Raw genomic sequence first — 15,436 nt, 5'->3', positions numbered from 1 at the left:
ATGTGTCCCTTACGTGAGCGCAACTCAGATACAAGAAGCACAACATCTCAAACTGTCTGTGGTTTATCCAGCTGCACCTGGAAAAGCTCAGTAAGGACACGCACAAAGAAGATGGGAAAACGTCTCCTCTGTGTTCACCTGTGTCCGTTTCACAGTCCAGCTGACTGTTGGCTTCTCCAAGGCAACCCCCTTCCCATCATGCCTCATGATCGGCCCTGAAAACTGCTCATTACCATTTCCTCCCAACACATGTGCGTTTTGATCTGTGTGATACCGCACTCTGCAGTCATTCTTTCTTCAGTCAGCACTCCTTTACCTACATGCGTTTTGCTTCATGACATCTAACTTATCCACTTCATTGCTTTCCTCCCTTTTTATTTTTTCCCCAATTGATTTTTGTAATTTACATTATGTATTGTCTGTTTTGTATGCTCTCTTACCACCTGATAAGCTAATGAATTGCAATCAAATTCACCAGTTATTAACCAAGTACATTTCATCTACAAGGAATTGACTCTTGTGTACATATTGTCATATTTTCAGTTTATTTGAGAATGTTTGGTGTCTTCAGTATGCTATGTGTTTGTATATGCTTATGTTAATGCTCATTTGTTTTTTACTACCCTGACCGACATGGCAGTAACTAAACTTTCCAAAACTCCAAAACCTTTTTCTTCAGAAAGGGATTAACTTAACTGATGCCTGTCTGCCCCTTTGCATCTTCTACTGCACTCAGAACACTTTATTGTACTAACTTTTATCTCCTCATTATTTTTTCTTACTGTAAAGTGCTTTGAGAAGCTACTTTTAAAGGTGCTATATAAAATAACTGTTATAAGTAGCATTATAATTAGGCCTTGAAGAGGAGAAGGTTTTGTAAAGGGACAAGTTAACCTGCTGTTACTCTTGTACTATATTTTCAGGACTGCCATGCCTCAGACATTAAGTGTAATTTTTCACTTTAAAGTCATTGATAGATGGAATGAGGAGGCCTTAGGACAAATATCCCCGGCATTGCTTGTTTCTCTCTGTAGGATGTGCTGCAGAACAGTCATTTCTCTCTTGTGGAAACACCCCTCGGAACAAGAGCCTGAGACGCTGGTTTTTAGCCGCCTTCAAGCAAACAGACACCTCTGACAGCTCTGGGAGCTCATGTGCAAAAGACACAATCCCAGGGTTGATGAGTGTATTTGAGGTGTTAAGACCTGTTGGAGTGTGTCGAGCACTGCCCCCTTTATAAGATCACTTATTGGCCATATACAATTTCTTGCATTAGGACTTCATCTTTTCACATACTCCAGCTTGCTATCCATGAGACACAGACACACAGAGAGAAGCCTGGGGTCAGAGCGCAGGGTCAGCCATTGTACAGCGCCCCTGGAGCAGTTGGGGTTAAGGGCCTTGCTCAGGGGCCCAACAGAGTAGGATTCCCCTGCCGGCCGCGGGATTTGAACCGGCAACCTTCCAGCCACAGGTGCAGATCCTGAGCCACAGAGCCACAGCACCACCCCTTTTTTTAATAAATTTTTATAATTTTTTATATTTCGCTTATGTTGTTGGAATTATGCCTTAATGGTTTGAAAGTTGCAAGCAAAGCCCTTACACAAAGTGATTTTGTTCAACTTTTATTACTGAGACCAGTCGGTAGCACAATGAAATTGAGTTGGTTCTGCTTTGTGTTCATGCCAGTTGCCTTATACAAGGCACATGCTGTGCTGAATGCTCTACAATTTCTTGCATGTAAGTAGTTCCCCAATCTTTTTTCATAACCTTTATGAGGGTTCATTTCACTGTCATTCCAGTCTAAGTTGTGCGTATACTGGTGTATGTGTATGCAGCCATGTTTGCTTGAGTGACACTTCCCTTTTTTTTTAATTTAGCTACCATTCTTCGTGTAAGAGCCTCAGGAAGGTTGCAAATGAAACCTTGCTTTTTTGCAAGTTTGGTTCTCTTGACACCTGTGAACTTTCACCATCTGAGAAGTTTTGCAACAGCTAAATGTTTACCTTTGCAAATCTTTGGTTATCCCCATCTTTAAAACATAATTATGATCATTTATTTTCATAAATATATTATTTATTCTGTGATGGACTGGCACCCCGTCCAGGGTGTACCCTGCCTTGCGCTCATTGCTTGCCGGGTAAGCTCCGACTTCCCATGACACTGTATGGTATAAAGCGGTTTGGTAAATGACATGACATATGATATTAATTAAATAAATATTTATAATATATAATCATATAATATATATGATATTACAGATTCTCACTAACGTTTACAGATGCACTACAGAAAGCACACTTACAGATTGCATCACAGTGTGGTACGGCAACTGCAGTGCTGCTGACCGCAAAGCCCTACTGCGGATGGTGAAAACTGCCCAGTCCATCACTGGGGTTACTCTCCCAGGACATTTATGACAGACGGTGCTTGAGAAAACTCTAAGCATCATCGAAGCTACAGACACACACCCCATCTACAGACTGTTTGACCCTCTACCATTTGGAAAATGGTACCAGAGCATCCGGGCCCGGACCACCAGACTCAGAGACAGTTTTTACCCCCGCACTATCAAACTAAACTCCCAGCCTCTCTCACCCACGATCTGAACCCTTACAGTGCCTTCTCTCTTTATCAAAACTCAAACACACATTGAAATCTACCTCTACCTCACATGTCAAGAAGTTCACTCTCCATAATTTTCAATCCTTTATTTCATTCTATTGATGTATGATTTTGCACGACTGATGTTGTTTTGCACATTACCTGTTTCCTGTTGTTGTGTTGCACATTGCTTGTTGTTCCTGTCTCTTTTCTTATACAATTGTATTGTTGTTTTTTTTGTACTACTTACTGTCTGAGAGCTAGCTAAATAGTATTTCATTATACCATATACCTGTGTATAAGTATAACACAAGTTACAAGTTTGTTTGTCATATGATATTATTTAATTGTGGGAAACAGCTTAATTTTTCCATCTTGCATGTACAGTATAATATGTTTTCCAGCAGAGGGCACTGTGCACTTTGAAGATGACTTGAATGGGAATGTCTTAAGAAGATTCACTTTATTTTCAGGGTAGGAAATTGTGGTCAGGACCCTCAGACTTAGTGTTTTGTGCTTTCATTTCATTTTAAATGGGACTGAGCCAATGCATCCTCTTAATTATTCTGTAGCTCTGTTGCTATCAGTGGAAAGACTCCAACAGGTTGTTTTTGTTTAACGCCCAAAATACAGAGCAGAAATGGCCTGCCTGCACTGTCTGTGACAAAATCCAATGGATAGCCCTCCAACCACCAATTTCTAAACAGGAAATTTGTGCTGAATTAAGTTGAGGCATCATTTGAAAATTTGAGTGGAAATGTTAACACCATGTACATTACAAGGATCAAAATGTGCCATACCTGAATTTATTTGAATCAATGTATTATTACTTGTAGTACAGGTGTACGTATATTGCAACATCCTTACGAGAGTTAGTGTCCTATATTCAGAGCTGGAAACAATACACTGATTGCATGCAGAAAAGTATACCCTTCCATCAGTTCCCAATACTTGTGCATGACAAATTCTCAGGTTTGCAATGGTATAGCTGGAAACAAATGAGATTGGATGCACAGATTGTCAAAGTCATAAAATAGAAGATCCCGTGAAACATACATGGAAAGTTTTTTTTGCTGGCATGTATGAATAGGGCATTATTGTCTCTTTCTCTGATATTCTGCCCTATGAATAAGCAGGGTTTAGTTTTTTTATATAGCTGGTGTAAGAAGGTTAGTTGATTTCTGCATTTGGGCTTCAAGAACTGAAGTAAAGTCTCCATTGAAACCTTATCTATCAATGCATCAGCACCTTTGGGACCAATCTTTGTCGCCTGGCTAATGGAGGCTTTTCTGTGTTGGTTGGTAGACTTGTCCTTCGTTTGTAGTGGAGCGCCTGCATCCACACTGGTTTATGAGACTGATGCTCATTCTTGTGTTGGTGGACACCTGGGATACGATGGCTGGTCGACAGTCTGATGTGGAGCTGTTGGTGGTGCTGATGTTGAAGCGAGACGAGAGGCATAGCAGGTCCATGGTGGTCCTGCGAACTGTGCCCGACAACAGGAAGTACATGACTGGGTCCAGGCAGCTGTTGAAGGCCGAGAAGAGCAAGGTGATCTCGTTGGTTTTGTCAATGATGTTCTTCCAGTAGCAGTTCGGATCACTGATCTGGGACCAGATGTAGACACAGCGGAAGATGTGATATGGGACGAAGCAGACTGTGAAAATAAAGAGGACGAAGAAGGATTTCTTGGCTGTCCTGCTGTACTTCTGGGCATTGGGCAGATCTGGCTTATCCTTGGAAACCTGATACAGCTTCTTGGCAATCTTCCCATAAGAGAGAACTAGGGAAGAAAACACTATCCAGAAGACCACGATCAGGAACACGTTGAAGTAAGCCTTCCCCTTCGCGTATTTTCGGTGCTTGTAATGGAAACACTTGCCTGGGGTCTCGTTACCCTCTGAAAGGACGATCATGGGAATGATGGCAGCAGTCGAGAGCACCCAGATCAGACAACAGAGTCTGGTACTCCACCTGGTTCTCTGGAGCTTGTAACTTTGTCTGAAGCGCTGGATTTTGATATAGCGGTCCACGCTGATGAAGCCCAGCAAGGTGATGCTGATGTACATGTTCATGTAGAAGACATTGCCCACCACTTTGCAGAATACCATGCCCAGCATCCACTGGTTGTTGGCGCTGTGGTAGGCGATGCGGAAGGGCAAGCAGATGATGAGGATGAGGTCGGCGATGGCCGTGTTGATGAGGAACACCCGGACGGAGTTCTTCTTGGAGTGGATGAAGAGGAAGACATAAAGGGCAAGAGAATTCCCCACCATTCCAAAGACAAACATCACAGAGTAAACTACCGCCAGGGGAATTCTCAGAGCACTGTCGTCTATGATGCAGCTGGAGTCATTTTTGCTTGTGTTGGTAGTAGTGCTGTAGGGCTGGGATTCATTGCGGGCAATTAAAAGGCTTGTCATCTTGTGCGAGTGAGGCCGCTTGATGATGTTAGCAGAAACAGGAAATCTTCAGTCCTGCAACAGAGATAGTTTATTTAAGGTCAGACAATGGTTATGTTATTAAATGGTCACAGTTCATGACTAGATTAACTTAACAATGCACTATTTTCTGGGAGTTCGTCCACAGAATAGCTTACAGAGCATAGGTCCTGTTGGGGAAAAAAGAACACGTTGCACTTTCAAGGATGTTCAAAGCATTGGCTTAAAGGATAATTAACACTACAAATTAAGTACATTAAAACATGAGTTAAGTACATTAATGAACACTTTACTTGTCAGTTTTTCATATGTTGCCTCAGCTTTAGGCCTTTCTGTCTCTATGTGCAGTATGCTGAATTCTAGGTTTTGTTCAGTATCCCCATCCCCAAGCTGGGCTGCATTAGCAAACCTCTGATTATATCTTTTACATGCACTTTAATCTTTTTGTCATGTTTCCCTCCTAGAACCTCTATTTCAACATTAATTGGCTTTACTGCATCCACCTCTTCCCCTTTTGTCTTTATTTTCTTCACAGAAATTTCTTCACAGCACTTCAAGTGTCATAAGTATCTGTTTAAAGCCGCACTGAGAGGAGCCATTCAATGCCTGCGTGCTTACATACACAACATGCAGCACAATGGGGTGCTGAGTTATTCAGAACAGCTACAGTATATTAAAGTGTCTAACGGGCTATTGTTCCAAAGGGTCTGTTTTATTAGTTGTGGTGTAGTAAGCTAAGAACCGACAAAATGGAAGTTGTGTTAAAGTTCAGTGTGCAGTGCCCTGGTCAGCATCTTGACATAAGCTTTTCTAAAAATCAGGAAAGTGTCTATATTCTTGGTATGCAAAGTAAACCCGTTTTTTCAGAACTATCTTTTTACCTGTCAGATAGCATCCCCTCCTTGACTTTCAGTACTGTTCAAAATCTTGGCTTTTGATTGTGGTCTGTGGGCCGATAAAAAACACTCTGAAATAAAGAAGACGTTGGGTGATGGCTCTGTTGTTTAGTGAATTGGAGAACCTGTACTGAATGAAAGTTACCCTCAGCCTACAAGTCAACTTTGTACATAACACTAAACTACTTTTCTGCAAAAGCAACTCCTGTAGTCTTCATGAGTGTTATGGTCAAGTAATGATGCATGCAAAAAACAACTTTTGTCTCCGTCTTTACTGTGCAGTGTAGGTGCGTTTGCTTTCATTTAAAAATGTAGTCTATATTCTCTTACTGATCAGTTAACACAATAATGCACAATAATTATTTTCTCAACAGGAATGGCTTTAAACTAGGCAGTTTCTGAGCATTAAGGATTAATGCCAGTGTCTTTAATACAGCCATTTTTATAATACCACTTGAATCAAATGATTCTGTTTCAGTTTCAGCTGCCTGACCCAATGTGTGATCCTGGGTCCTTTATTCTCCATTTCAGAATGTGGGCTTGTGCTTTTCCATTAGGCCAGCTATCCCAATATCCTCTGGAGTGAGTTTTCACATCAGTGCTTGGGATGGATTAATTCTTCGTGTGTTTTTTCAAGATGTTGATATGATTCACACTTTGTCTTGATGAACCCTGCTTCTGCCCCGTCAGTAACTGCTTTACGCAAGTTAAGCTCGTACAGAAATCCTGCTTCTAGAAATGTTAGTATTGCAAAAAAAAAACAACCCCAATTCTCAGCTTTTGCAGAATCAGGTACAAAGTAAAAAATACTCACCTATGGATTTCTGCCCATTTGCCTGCCAGCTTGAAGTTGAGATCAATAGAAATTCAAAATATAAGTTGCTCAGTAGTTTTCTCTGCTGAATGAAGAAGTGCCTCTTCTTTCATAATTAACTAGCTTGTCAAGTAAGGATGTTTTCTTTCAGCAGACCAAAATAATGCTGATGCCCAGTTTTTCTTACTGCCTCTTTTAGCACTCCTCTTCTTAAGCTATTTGTCATCACTTTGTGATAGCTAAGCCTGTGCTTGAAAGGGGGAGGGAATACAGTATGACCACAGAAGTTTGCAGAACTAAAGAATGGGCGTCTTTTCAGAGGGACACCTAATAAGCGTGTTTCATGCAGCAATTAAAACAGGAAATTTTTGTTTCTACTGAAAATATTAGGAGACTTGTAAAAGCAGAATGGGAGAGACAAATGTGCACAGTACAATGGGGGGGGGGGGGCTTAAATTAGGCATGTGTTTTAGCAAAGATTACATTATCTATACTGAAAACACAGCTTGGTTAGACTAAATGTTGATTCTTGTTATGCTTTATTTGTGAATTGTATGCTAACCTGTGGTATTTTATTTGCCCTTGCATTTTTATGGGGAGGGTTTCATTCACAGGCTGTTTTTTAAACTTCAGACTTGTGGGCTGTTTCAACCTTGGTTTTGGGGTGCATTTCACGTCAGTTTGACTTGCTCGGTCCCTGAAGGGTGTCTGAGGAGAACTGAAAATTGTACAACAGATGAAGTTCTGCACCAGCAGCCAAGTGGATAGAGGCTGTAAGCCACAGGAGATGCGATGTGCCAGATTATAGAGCAGATTTTGTCTGAAGGGCCCATGTGCTCTTCCACACAGGTTAAAGATCACTTCCCAGTGCCATCTTGTGTGCCACACTTTCTGATGATAGATTGTCAACGCTGAGCAGACAGCAGTAGATAATGTCATCCCTCTTAGGAGCCACTCTCATCTTAGTCACATTGAGAAGTGGGGGGCAATCAACTTTTCTCTCTGAACTAATGAATGGTGCTTTGCGCAATGTTGGAGAAGGTCATGCTGGAACCCCCTGCCCACTGAACGCAACAGGGGCGTGCAGTGCTAACACAAATTGCGATGGATCTCGTACGACTGAAACATGGTTTTAAGAAATGGCTTCTGAAAGAGGATCGCTGGTTTAAGGGTCTGTTTGGACTTCCAGGCTTGCCCACAAGGAGTCTGCCCCCAGGGTGGCAGGGTTACACATTGCTGAAGTAACGCCCTTCACCCTCTCTTTCAGCCCCACTGCGTGCTCTTGGCGTCAAAGGAGAACTCGGCACCAGTCAAGCTGGGTGGCTTTGGAGTGGCCATTCAACTCGGAGAGTCCGGCCTGGTGGCAGGAGGTAGATTTGTTTTTTAAGTTTAATCTTCAAATCTCATTTCCGCCTTTCAAAGATGCACCACAGATGAACTGTGACTTAGGTCAAGGCAAGCCTCACAGCAGCAGGTGCACTTTCCTTTTCCAGTGGGTGCCACAGTAACAAATGTTTCGTCTGAGGGAATCGTTCCTTCGTCTTGAAAATCAGTTTCCCTGCTGCAGTGGGCAGCCCTGCTTCAGGAAGGTTCACAAAGACTTCTGGTTTTCTTTTCTGTCAATGTCTTAGTTAATGTAATTGCCCCCGTCTTGTCCTTCAGAATTGTGTCCAAATGTTTTACAGAGACTTGTGAAACCTTCTAAGCAATGGCCTTTCAAGACCAAGAATTCCCATCCACTTTGGGAATTCTTTTCAGTCTGTTTGTAACACCCGCATAAGATATATTCACAGAAAAGTCTTAATTTACTGATAAGTAAGACCCATAGTGTCCCTACTGTCTTTAAATCAGTCTTTTTATTGTGCATGTTACTTATGGCTTAATCGGTTGACTTAGATTTGTGCACTTTCAACCATAATATAGATAAACAGGGTTGGGTGGTTGTGCATAAATTGATTTAAAAATATGAACATTTCAAAATGTAGGTTCCCTTTTTATTTTCGGTTTCTGGCTGAAATTGTCACTTGTGGTTCCACAGGAAAGAAAGCAGAGCTTTGTTCCTTTAGGAAGATGAAAAAAGCTGTTCTCAACTTTTCATCCAAAATAAAAAGACAGCTAAGTAGCTGCCCAGGGGTTAAAAAACACAGTTCCCTTTTCTTTTCCACAATCTGGGAAGTGAAAGCAAAAAAAAGGTTATTATATGCTGTCATCAGACACAAGTTAATTCTTGTCAAAATTGGAATCCTGCAAGCAGCAAAGCTACTTTTTTTTTCCAATTAGGAGCAAAATGCGCACCACCTGCGATGAATTTGTGCTCTGAACGCTGGTCATCTGTCCTGCAGAGTGGTTAGACAATATGCTGTACGCTGCAATAAAGACTGCTTGAAAAGGGAGCAAGTGAGGGAAAATTCACATCAACTGGCATTAAACTAGAGGTATGGTGCTGGGTTTTGTCCCTAATCCACTGTGACCAGATTCCCTAAGAGGTAGAGGACAGTGGACTGAGCACCACCGAGGTTAGGAGGACATGAGTCAAACAGGACTCTCTGCAACACAGCACCTGCCACAGCTTTCAGGTATCCTGTAGGCTCTAGGTGACGTCACTGAGAGACGCCTCTCCTCCAGAAGGTCCTGAATCAACTGGGTGCGCAGGATGGATTCTTCCCAGGTCAACAGAGGGATCATTAGACATACAGACACAAAAAGCAATTTTCAAATTGATATATAGCTCTGTAAAAAACAAACATTCGCCCCATTCAGATGTTCTGACTTCTTGCATAACTTTACCACAGAATGCTTTCTGGTGCTTGTTTCACTTATTTCATAAAGTCATCCAAAAGCCAGTGGGTCCGTGTTGAAGCTCTGATAACTTTCAGTAGCATAAACATGCAAGAAGCCAAAAAATCCGAAGGGTGTCAAATTCTTTCTCACAGAACTGTAATAGAAAGAAAAATTCCTACCTTTTGTATGTTTGTTTTAATGTTAGCCACTTGACGCATAATATTGCATCGCCATTGTTCCCATTATTTCACACACAGTTTGGATTCTAGTGGAATGACGGTGTTAATAAAAGTGTCTTTAGGGAAGGATAGTAACCATTATCTCAAATCTTCCATGATGCTACTGGGTAATTCTTCTTCAGTCATCTATATCTCACTCTAGGGACACACCAGACATAATTGAGGGGTCCAACAGGCTTAGAATGCTCTTGAGGTCAGACAGATAAATTCATGACCGTCAGCTGCAGTCAGATTCGGCCCAGTGGAGTTTCCTCTGATAAATAATTTAATTCCTTCTCTTCATCTTCAGCAACATCACTGTCTTGTGGTGTGTTTGGGGGCTTTGAAGTGTCATTTAATATGACTTGAAATTCTTTCACAAACGGATATTCTTTACACTGGGTTTACAAGAAATAAAAGTTGAAAATATCTTTTGTTTACTGTTTTAAATTTAACTTTATATTCGGCTCAAATAATAAGAAAATGTTGTTCATTATGTGTTTGGTCAGGAAAGCGAATAGACCACTATCTATCATTTCCATTAGATGACCCTTATCCTGCTGTGTTGATTGTTCGTGTAGATGCACAGCAACAATTGCAAAACATGATGGTGTTTGTTAAACAGCCAGGAAAGCCACAAACTGTCATGTTTGTTTTCTAAGTCTAAAAGATATGCATCATTTGGTCAGTTTTATCAGCAAACTCTAGGTTCTAGATGCATGTTTTTACCCATTTAGAGATGTATAAAAGATGTGCTGTGTTTCTGTCCATGCCTTTTTAAAAACTTACTTTTTTTGAAAACCGCAAACAACAAAACACTTCTTTCTCTGTTGCCCAAGAGTAACTTGTAAAGCCGTCGTATCATCCTAACTTGATAATCCCACCCTGAACTGAAAATAACTTTGTTCCCTGGCATTGGCAGATGTTACGACCCCAAGTGTCTAGGGGTAAAGGGGTGTAACATTTAGAGTAATTTATGGATGCAGGTGGGTTCTGGTGAGGGACTTGGGAAGCGTGATAACAAGGGTTGGTGCAAAAAGTGATAATTTTAAGGTGAATAAGTGACTGGTATGAAATAAGACACAATAACACACAGGGAGAGGGAACTAGAGTGGTGCCAAAGAAAAGAAAACAACAAACAAAATGGAGCTGGCTAAGAAAGTGAGGGAAAGCTAAATTAACTACAAAAGAAAACCGGAAACAGACGGTCTTCAGCGTCTTCAAACACCCTAGCTAACCTCCACTGACTACCCAAAACCATACAAGACAAAAGGCACTCACCCATACTAAACTAGTGTTACTAATACAAAAATCAACTACGTGTATGCAAAATGTACCCAACAACCTAAACTAACTATACACAAAAGTTCACACAAATACATAAGTAAACTACAAATACAAACAAGAGTAGACAAGTAACAGGGTACAAAAGCACACAGGGGTTGATGCAATAACAAGTTTGGGCAAGGTAATGGCGAAACAAGGATAAACACAAACGAAAGTACAAAGAGACGAACAGAAACCAACAAAACAACAAAGCCGAAGCTATACGAAAAGACACACACACAAAGCAAAAAAACAAACCAACAAAGCCAATGCAAAACTAAAAGCAAGCCAAAGCAAAACCAAAAGCTCTTCCTTCTGAAAACCTCCATGTTATATAGTGAATAATCTGAGTTGTGATTGGTTGAGAAGCTAATTGAAGATGATGTCATATGGAAACAATAGTGTAATGGTGGGCCAATGAGGAAGGGAGAACAATCAAAGTCAGAAGTGTGGAACATAACAAACACACATAGATCACACACTGGGACGTAACACCTCCACCCGTAAAAACAAACATCTAATGTTTGGACAAAGCGAGAAAAGAAAAACAAACAAACGATAGGCTATACTCTACCCCCTGCCAGGTCATTTCCTAAAATAAGACTAACGCCTTTAACAGGTAATGAAGGTCATATACCAACTCTAACAAATCCTGTAACTAGGGCACAATCCAAATTAATCTTGTGTAGAGGCACGTTTAAGCGTCATACAATCAGTAATAATATGCCCTTTTCTATGACAATAAAAACACTTGCGTGTTTCTGACGAACGTGATGTTTTAATTGTAGTCGGATGTTCTCCAAGTGGTATTCTAGTTTTAGGCAGAGACTTTTCCAGGCATGCAGACATAAAAACGTTTTTGTGCATGAGCACAAACTCATCTGCCAAAATAGCTGCTTGCGACAAAGTAGTTACTTTTTGTTCATTCAAATAGACAACAACACGTTCAGGCAAACAATTCTTAAACTCTTCTAATAACATTAACTTGCGCAATGAGTTAAAGTCGCTCACTTTACTGGCTACACACCATTTATCAAAGAGAATTCCCTTTTCTCTGGCGAATTCAACAAAAGTTTGGCCTGACACTTTATGATGATTTCGAAATCGTTGCCTATAGGCTTCAGGAACCAGTTCATATGCACATAGGTTTGCAGCTTTCACAGTATCATAGTGCCAACTTCCTTCTAAAGAAAGTGTAGAGCAAACTTCCTGAGCTTTCCCCACTAGTCTACACTGCAAAAGCAGTGACCAGACCTCCTTAGGCCAGCGAAGCGATGTGGCAATGCGCTCGAATGCACCAACTTCCACCAAAGTACGAATCAACTTCCTTCTCCCTAAATAGAGGAACTAAAGCAATGTGCTTACTTACATCGAAGGTGGTAGAGAGTTGATCTTGCAACGGAGACACGCTAGAGGCCTCGAAGTTGGTCGGCTGCGCAGCAGGAGCATTCCTTCTTGCTTCTAGCTCAAGCTGTCAGAGCTTAACCTCTTTCTCCGCCTCGATCTCCATTTTACAAATTGCAGGGCGCGATTCAAATTCTGCCTGGCGTACCTGGGCTTTTTCCTGCGCCTCCATATGCAAGTGGGCCAAACGAACTTTCAGGCGGGTCTCGCTTTTTGACCCAGTGGAGACCGGAGAGAACGGTTCAAAGGGAGGTAATGTGGCCTTGACCTCAGCCTTCACTAAGTCTTCAGCCACTCCCTGCACCTCGTCCTGTTCTTCCAAAGTCATAGCAGGTTTCAATACCTGAATCCGGAAGTGATCTGCAGTTTGGAGCAATTTGTCCTTCCTACACTTGTCCAGCTGCTCAAAAGAAGGTTCCTCCATAAGCTTTCGCAAATAAAAAGTAGCCATAACTACCTTGCCAAAAACAAAATCCAAAACTTAGAATCCTAAACCAGTCCTTATTCCACAGAAAATACCAAATAACGCTAACCAGTCCCAATATGCACAAAAGTAACAAGACCAAAATTCTGCAACCCAAAAAAAAATCCTTAGGATGGGAATTTGATATCATTTTTAGAGCTGGAATAACTTAATTTTCAAAAGTGAACATTGGGTATACGCTGATCCAGGGTAGAGCACAGGGTTAGGCCATTCTTTAGGAGTTAAGGAAATGCTCTACTTACCAGTGGAAGGAACAAGGCCTTTTTAGACTTGAACAGAGAAGACTATAAGAAGACCTGATTCAAATATTAAGAGTCCTCAAAGGCAGGGACAAACTCAATCCAGCACACCTCCTCAGAATAAACCATGTAAAACAAACCCAGGAACACCAGTGGAAGTGCATTTAAAACTCAGAACAGAAGGCAGTTGTTCAAGAAACAACTGGATGAGATCTTTTGATGAACTAACTGCTAGGTTGAGATCATTGGATGAATGAGATAGTAACTACCAGATGTGCTGCTATATGATCTCAATGGCCTCCCCTTGTTTTTGTAACCTTTCTTGGCTTCTGAGGAGAGTTTAAAAAGTCCAATGGGAAGAAGATGGATGGATAGATAGATTATTAATCCTGTGAGGGAAATTGCAGTGCAACAGCAGCCTGGCACAGTCAACACAGCACATTGTAACGAAATGATACAATAATACACAATACAATACAGTAAGTACAGTGAGTGAGAAGTGCAATAAAAAGTTTTTTTTAAAGTAGAATGCTGGATCTGGTCACAGTGACTGTGACTGCGTGCTGATGGAAGTCCTGTATGGAAAGGGGAAGAGTTTCATCTTGGTGTTATGCTGCCTGTGGAAAGTGCCTAAAATTTCAAAACCCTGGAATATTCACATGACAAAATTTAAATCGGGAAAGTAGTCTGTCCTCCTGAATTTTGTAACTGCTTTGCTGAATGAATATCCTGTGATATGCAGTGGTGTCAACAAATGTCCAAATTTATTATTTCATTGATCTTGCAAACTTGAGCAGTCCTGGGCAGAATTCTGGTTTACATAAAGTCTCATAGGTCAGTAGTTGCTTTCGGTGAAATTTCATTTTCAGGTAAGTTGCTTTTAGTACATAACGCAGTGGTCACGGTTATCTGATCAGGCAGCCGAAAAGTTGCCAGTATCTCTGTGAGGAAGAGCAAATGGTAATTGCTGGCACGATCCTCAGCCAGTGAATAGTGTTCTTCCCAAGTCTGCCAGGTCCTGTCGGTGGATTTGTGAATGGTGACCTACAGCAAGGGTTTCAGTTGTAGACAGAAAAAAAAACGGCCTTGTGGAGACTGCATCATCGGCGCGGCCGTTGTGGATTCAGTTTGTCGTCCTGGTTTACTGAAGAATCCCAGTGCGTTCTGCTCGTCAGGGTTGCATCTTTCCAGCAATTCTGAAGAAAAAGACTACAGGAGCTGAGCTCACCAAGTCCTTTTCCTTGCAAGGCAACAAGGCGTTGTTCTGTTTCTGAACATTTTCATTCTGCTGCATAAAGGCCTTGCTTCCACAGCAGGCTCAGAAGACTTAATGGTTGCTGAAGAGCTAACATGCTCAGACTTAGAGCAGAAAGCACTTTGCACAAACTCGGAGGACAGTCGGGAACCACAATAATAATGTTAAGCTCCTGGGAAATTGGCTCAAATTGATGGGGCCAGTATTGTTCTTCGCTTTTTTTTTTCTTTCAATGGGATGCACTTGTATCTGCAACATAGTCTGTTTATTGAATAAGTGCAGGGGTGATATGAATTTAAGATCATAAAGGTTACAAACAAGAGGAAGCTATCTAGGCTGTTTGGGCTTTACTATAAGAGAGTATTCACTTTATCCACCACTGAAGTGCAGAATCCAGCTGGGAGAATCCTGGCAGCCATTGTGCATCAATTGCCCCATTATACAGCAGGAGATATTATATCGGGAAATAGGGAATACTTTTTTTAACTAGTTGAAATAAGGAAGCCCAGTTGCCCAAGTGCAGAGCTGTATTCAGCCAGCACACTGGAGTTGGCTTCACTCTTATAAATGGATCTGTAATGACTAAGTCAGTTTAACATGTCACCCAATGGACATCATTTGGGAATTCTAGTCCAGAGGAAAGAGAGACAGCTACAGGTCTACCAACTCCACTTATAGCTTCAGCGCGATTTTTCTTAGCTGTCCCTTCTTAGTCCAATATTTTCACCTCAAAACTGGAATATTTTTTTAACATTTCTGTCCTCACCTGTACTTCCTCCTGTGTTGCACCCAGCAGATGGTTTGGTGTGCCTCGACAAGATTTATTTTGTAGTGGAGTGAGGATGTGACCTTTTTCAAAGAGGGCAGGACATTGGATTCTTCCCAAACCTGGTAGTGTTCTTGAAATTGACGTCTGACGAGTTGCATCTAAAACTGAGTTTAATCCAAACAGTTGCCTCATCACATTTTAAGGA

General features: G+C 41.4%; 2 protein-coding genes across 20 annotated transcripts in view; one reads left to right on the top strand and one right to left on the bottom strand.

Annotated features, from left to right (window-relative positions):
- The window catches only part of caska (calcium/calmodulin dependent serine protein kinase a), a 263,444-nt gene that overhangs the window by 173,635 nt on the left and 74,373 nt on the right, over nt 1-15,436 (top strand). For all 18 annotated transcript variants that reach the window (XM_088915059.1, XM_088915068.1, XM_088915064.1 and 15 more), the window contains exon 6: nt 8,023-8,125. In XM_088915059.1, coding sequence (XP_088771185.1) covers nt 8,023-8,125 — 103 coding nt within the window. The remainder of the gene's footprint in view (nt 1-8,022; nt 8,126-15,436) is intronic.
- Nucleotides 2,926-6,975, bottom strand: gpr34b (G protein-coupled receptor 34b). 2 transcript variants are annotated; one of them, XM_088915069.1, is made up of 3 exons: nt 6,756-6,975; nt 5,927-6,012; nt 2,926-5,081 (listed from the first exon to the last, which is right to left on the bottom strand). In XM_088915069.1, exon 3 carries the CDS (start codon nt 5,025-5,027, stop codon nt 3,879-3,881), a length of 1,149 nt encoding a protein of 382 aa, XP_088771195.1. In that variant the 5' UTR covers nt 5,028-5,081; nt 5,927-6,012; nt 6,756-6,975; the 3' UTR covers nt 2,926-3,878. The 2 variants fall into 2 exon arrangements, with proteins under 2 accessions (XP_088771195.1, XP_088771196.1); XM_088915070.1 differs by lacking the exon at nt 5,927-6,012 and having other exon boundaries at nt 6,756-6,824.

This window comes from Atractosteus spatula, chromosome 4 (assembly GCF_055471065.1).
Source record: "Atractosteus spatula isolate fAtrSpa1 chromosome 4, fAtrSpa1.hap1, whole genome shotgun sequence".
In the NCBI taxonomy this organism is placed as follows: domain Eukaryota; kingdom Metazoa; phylum Chordata; class Actinopteri; order Semionotiformes; family Lepisosteidae; genus Atractosteus; species Atractosteus spatula.
This window is presented reverse-complemented; position numbering and strand designations above follow the sequence as displayed.

Coding starts and splice junctions, on each gene's coding strand:
- gpr34b (XM_088915069.1), bottom strand. CDS start 5,027: ATGACAAGCCTTTTAATTGCCCGCAATGAATCCCAGCCCTACAGCACT.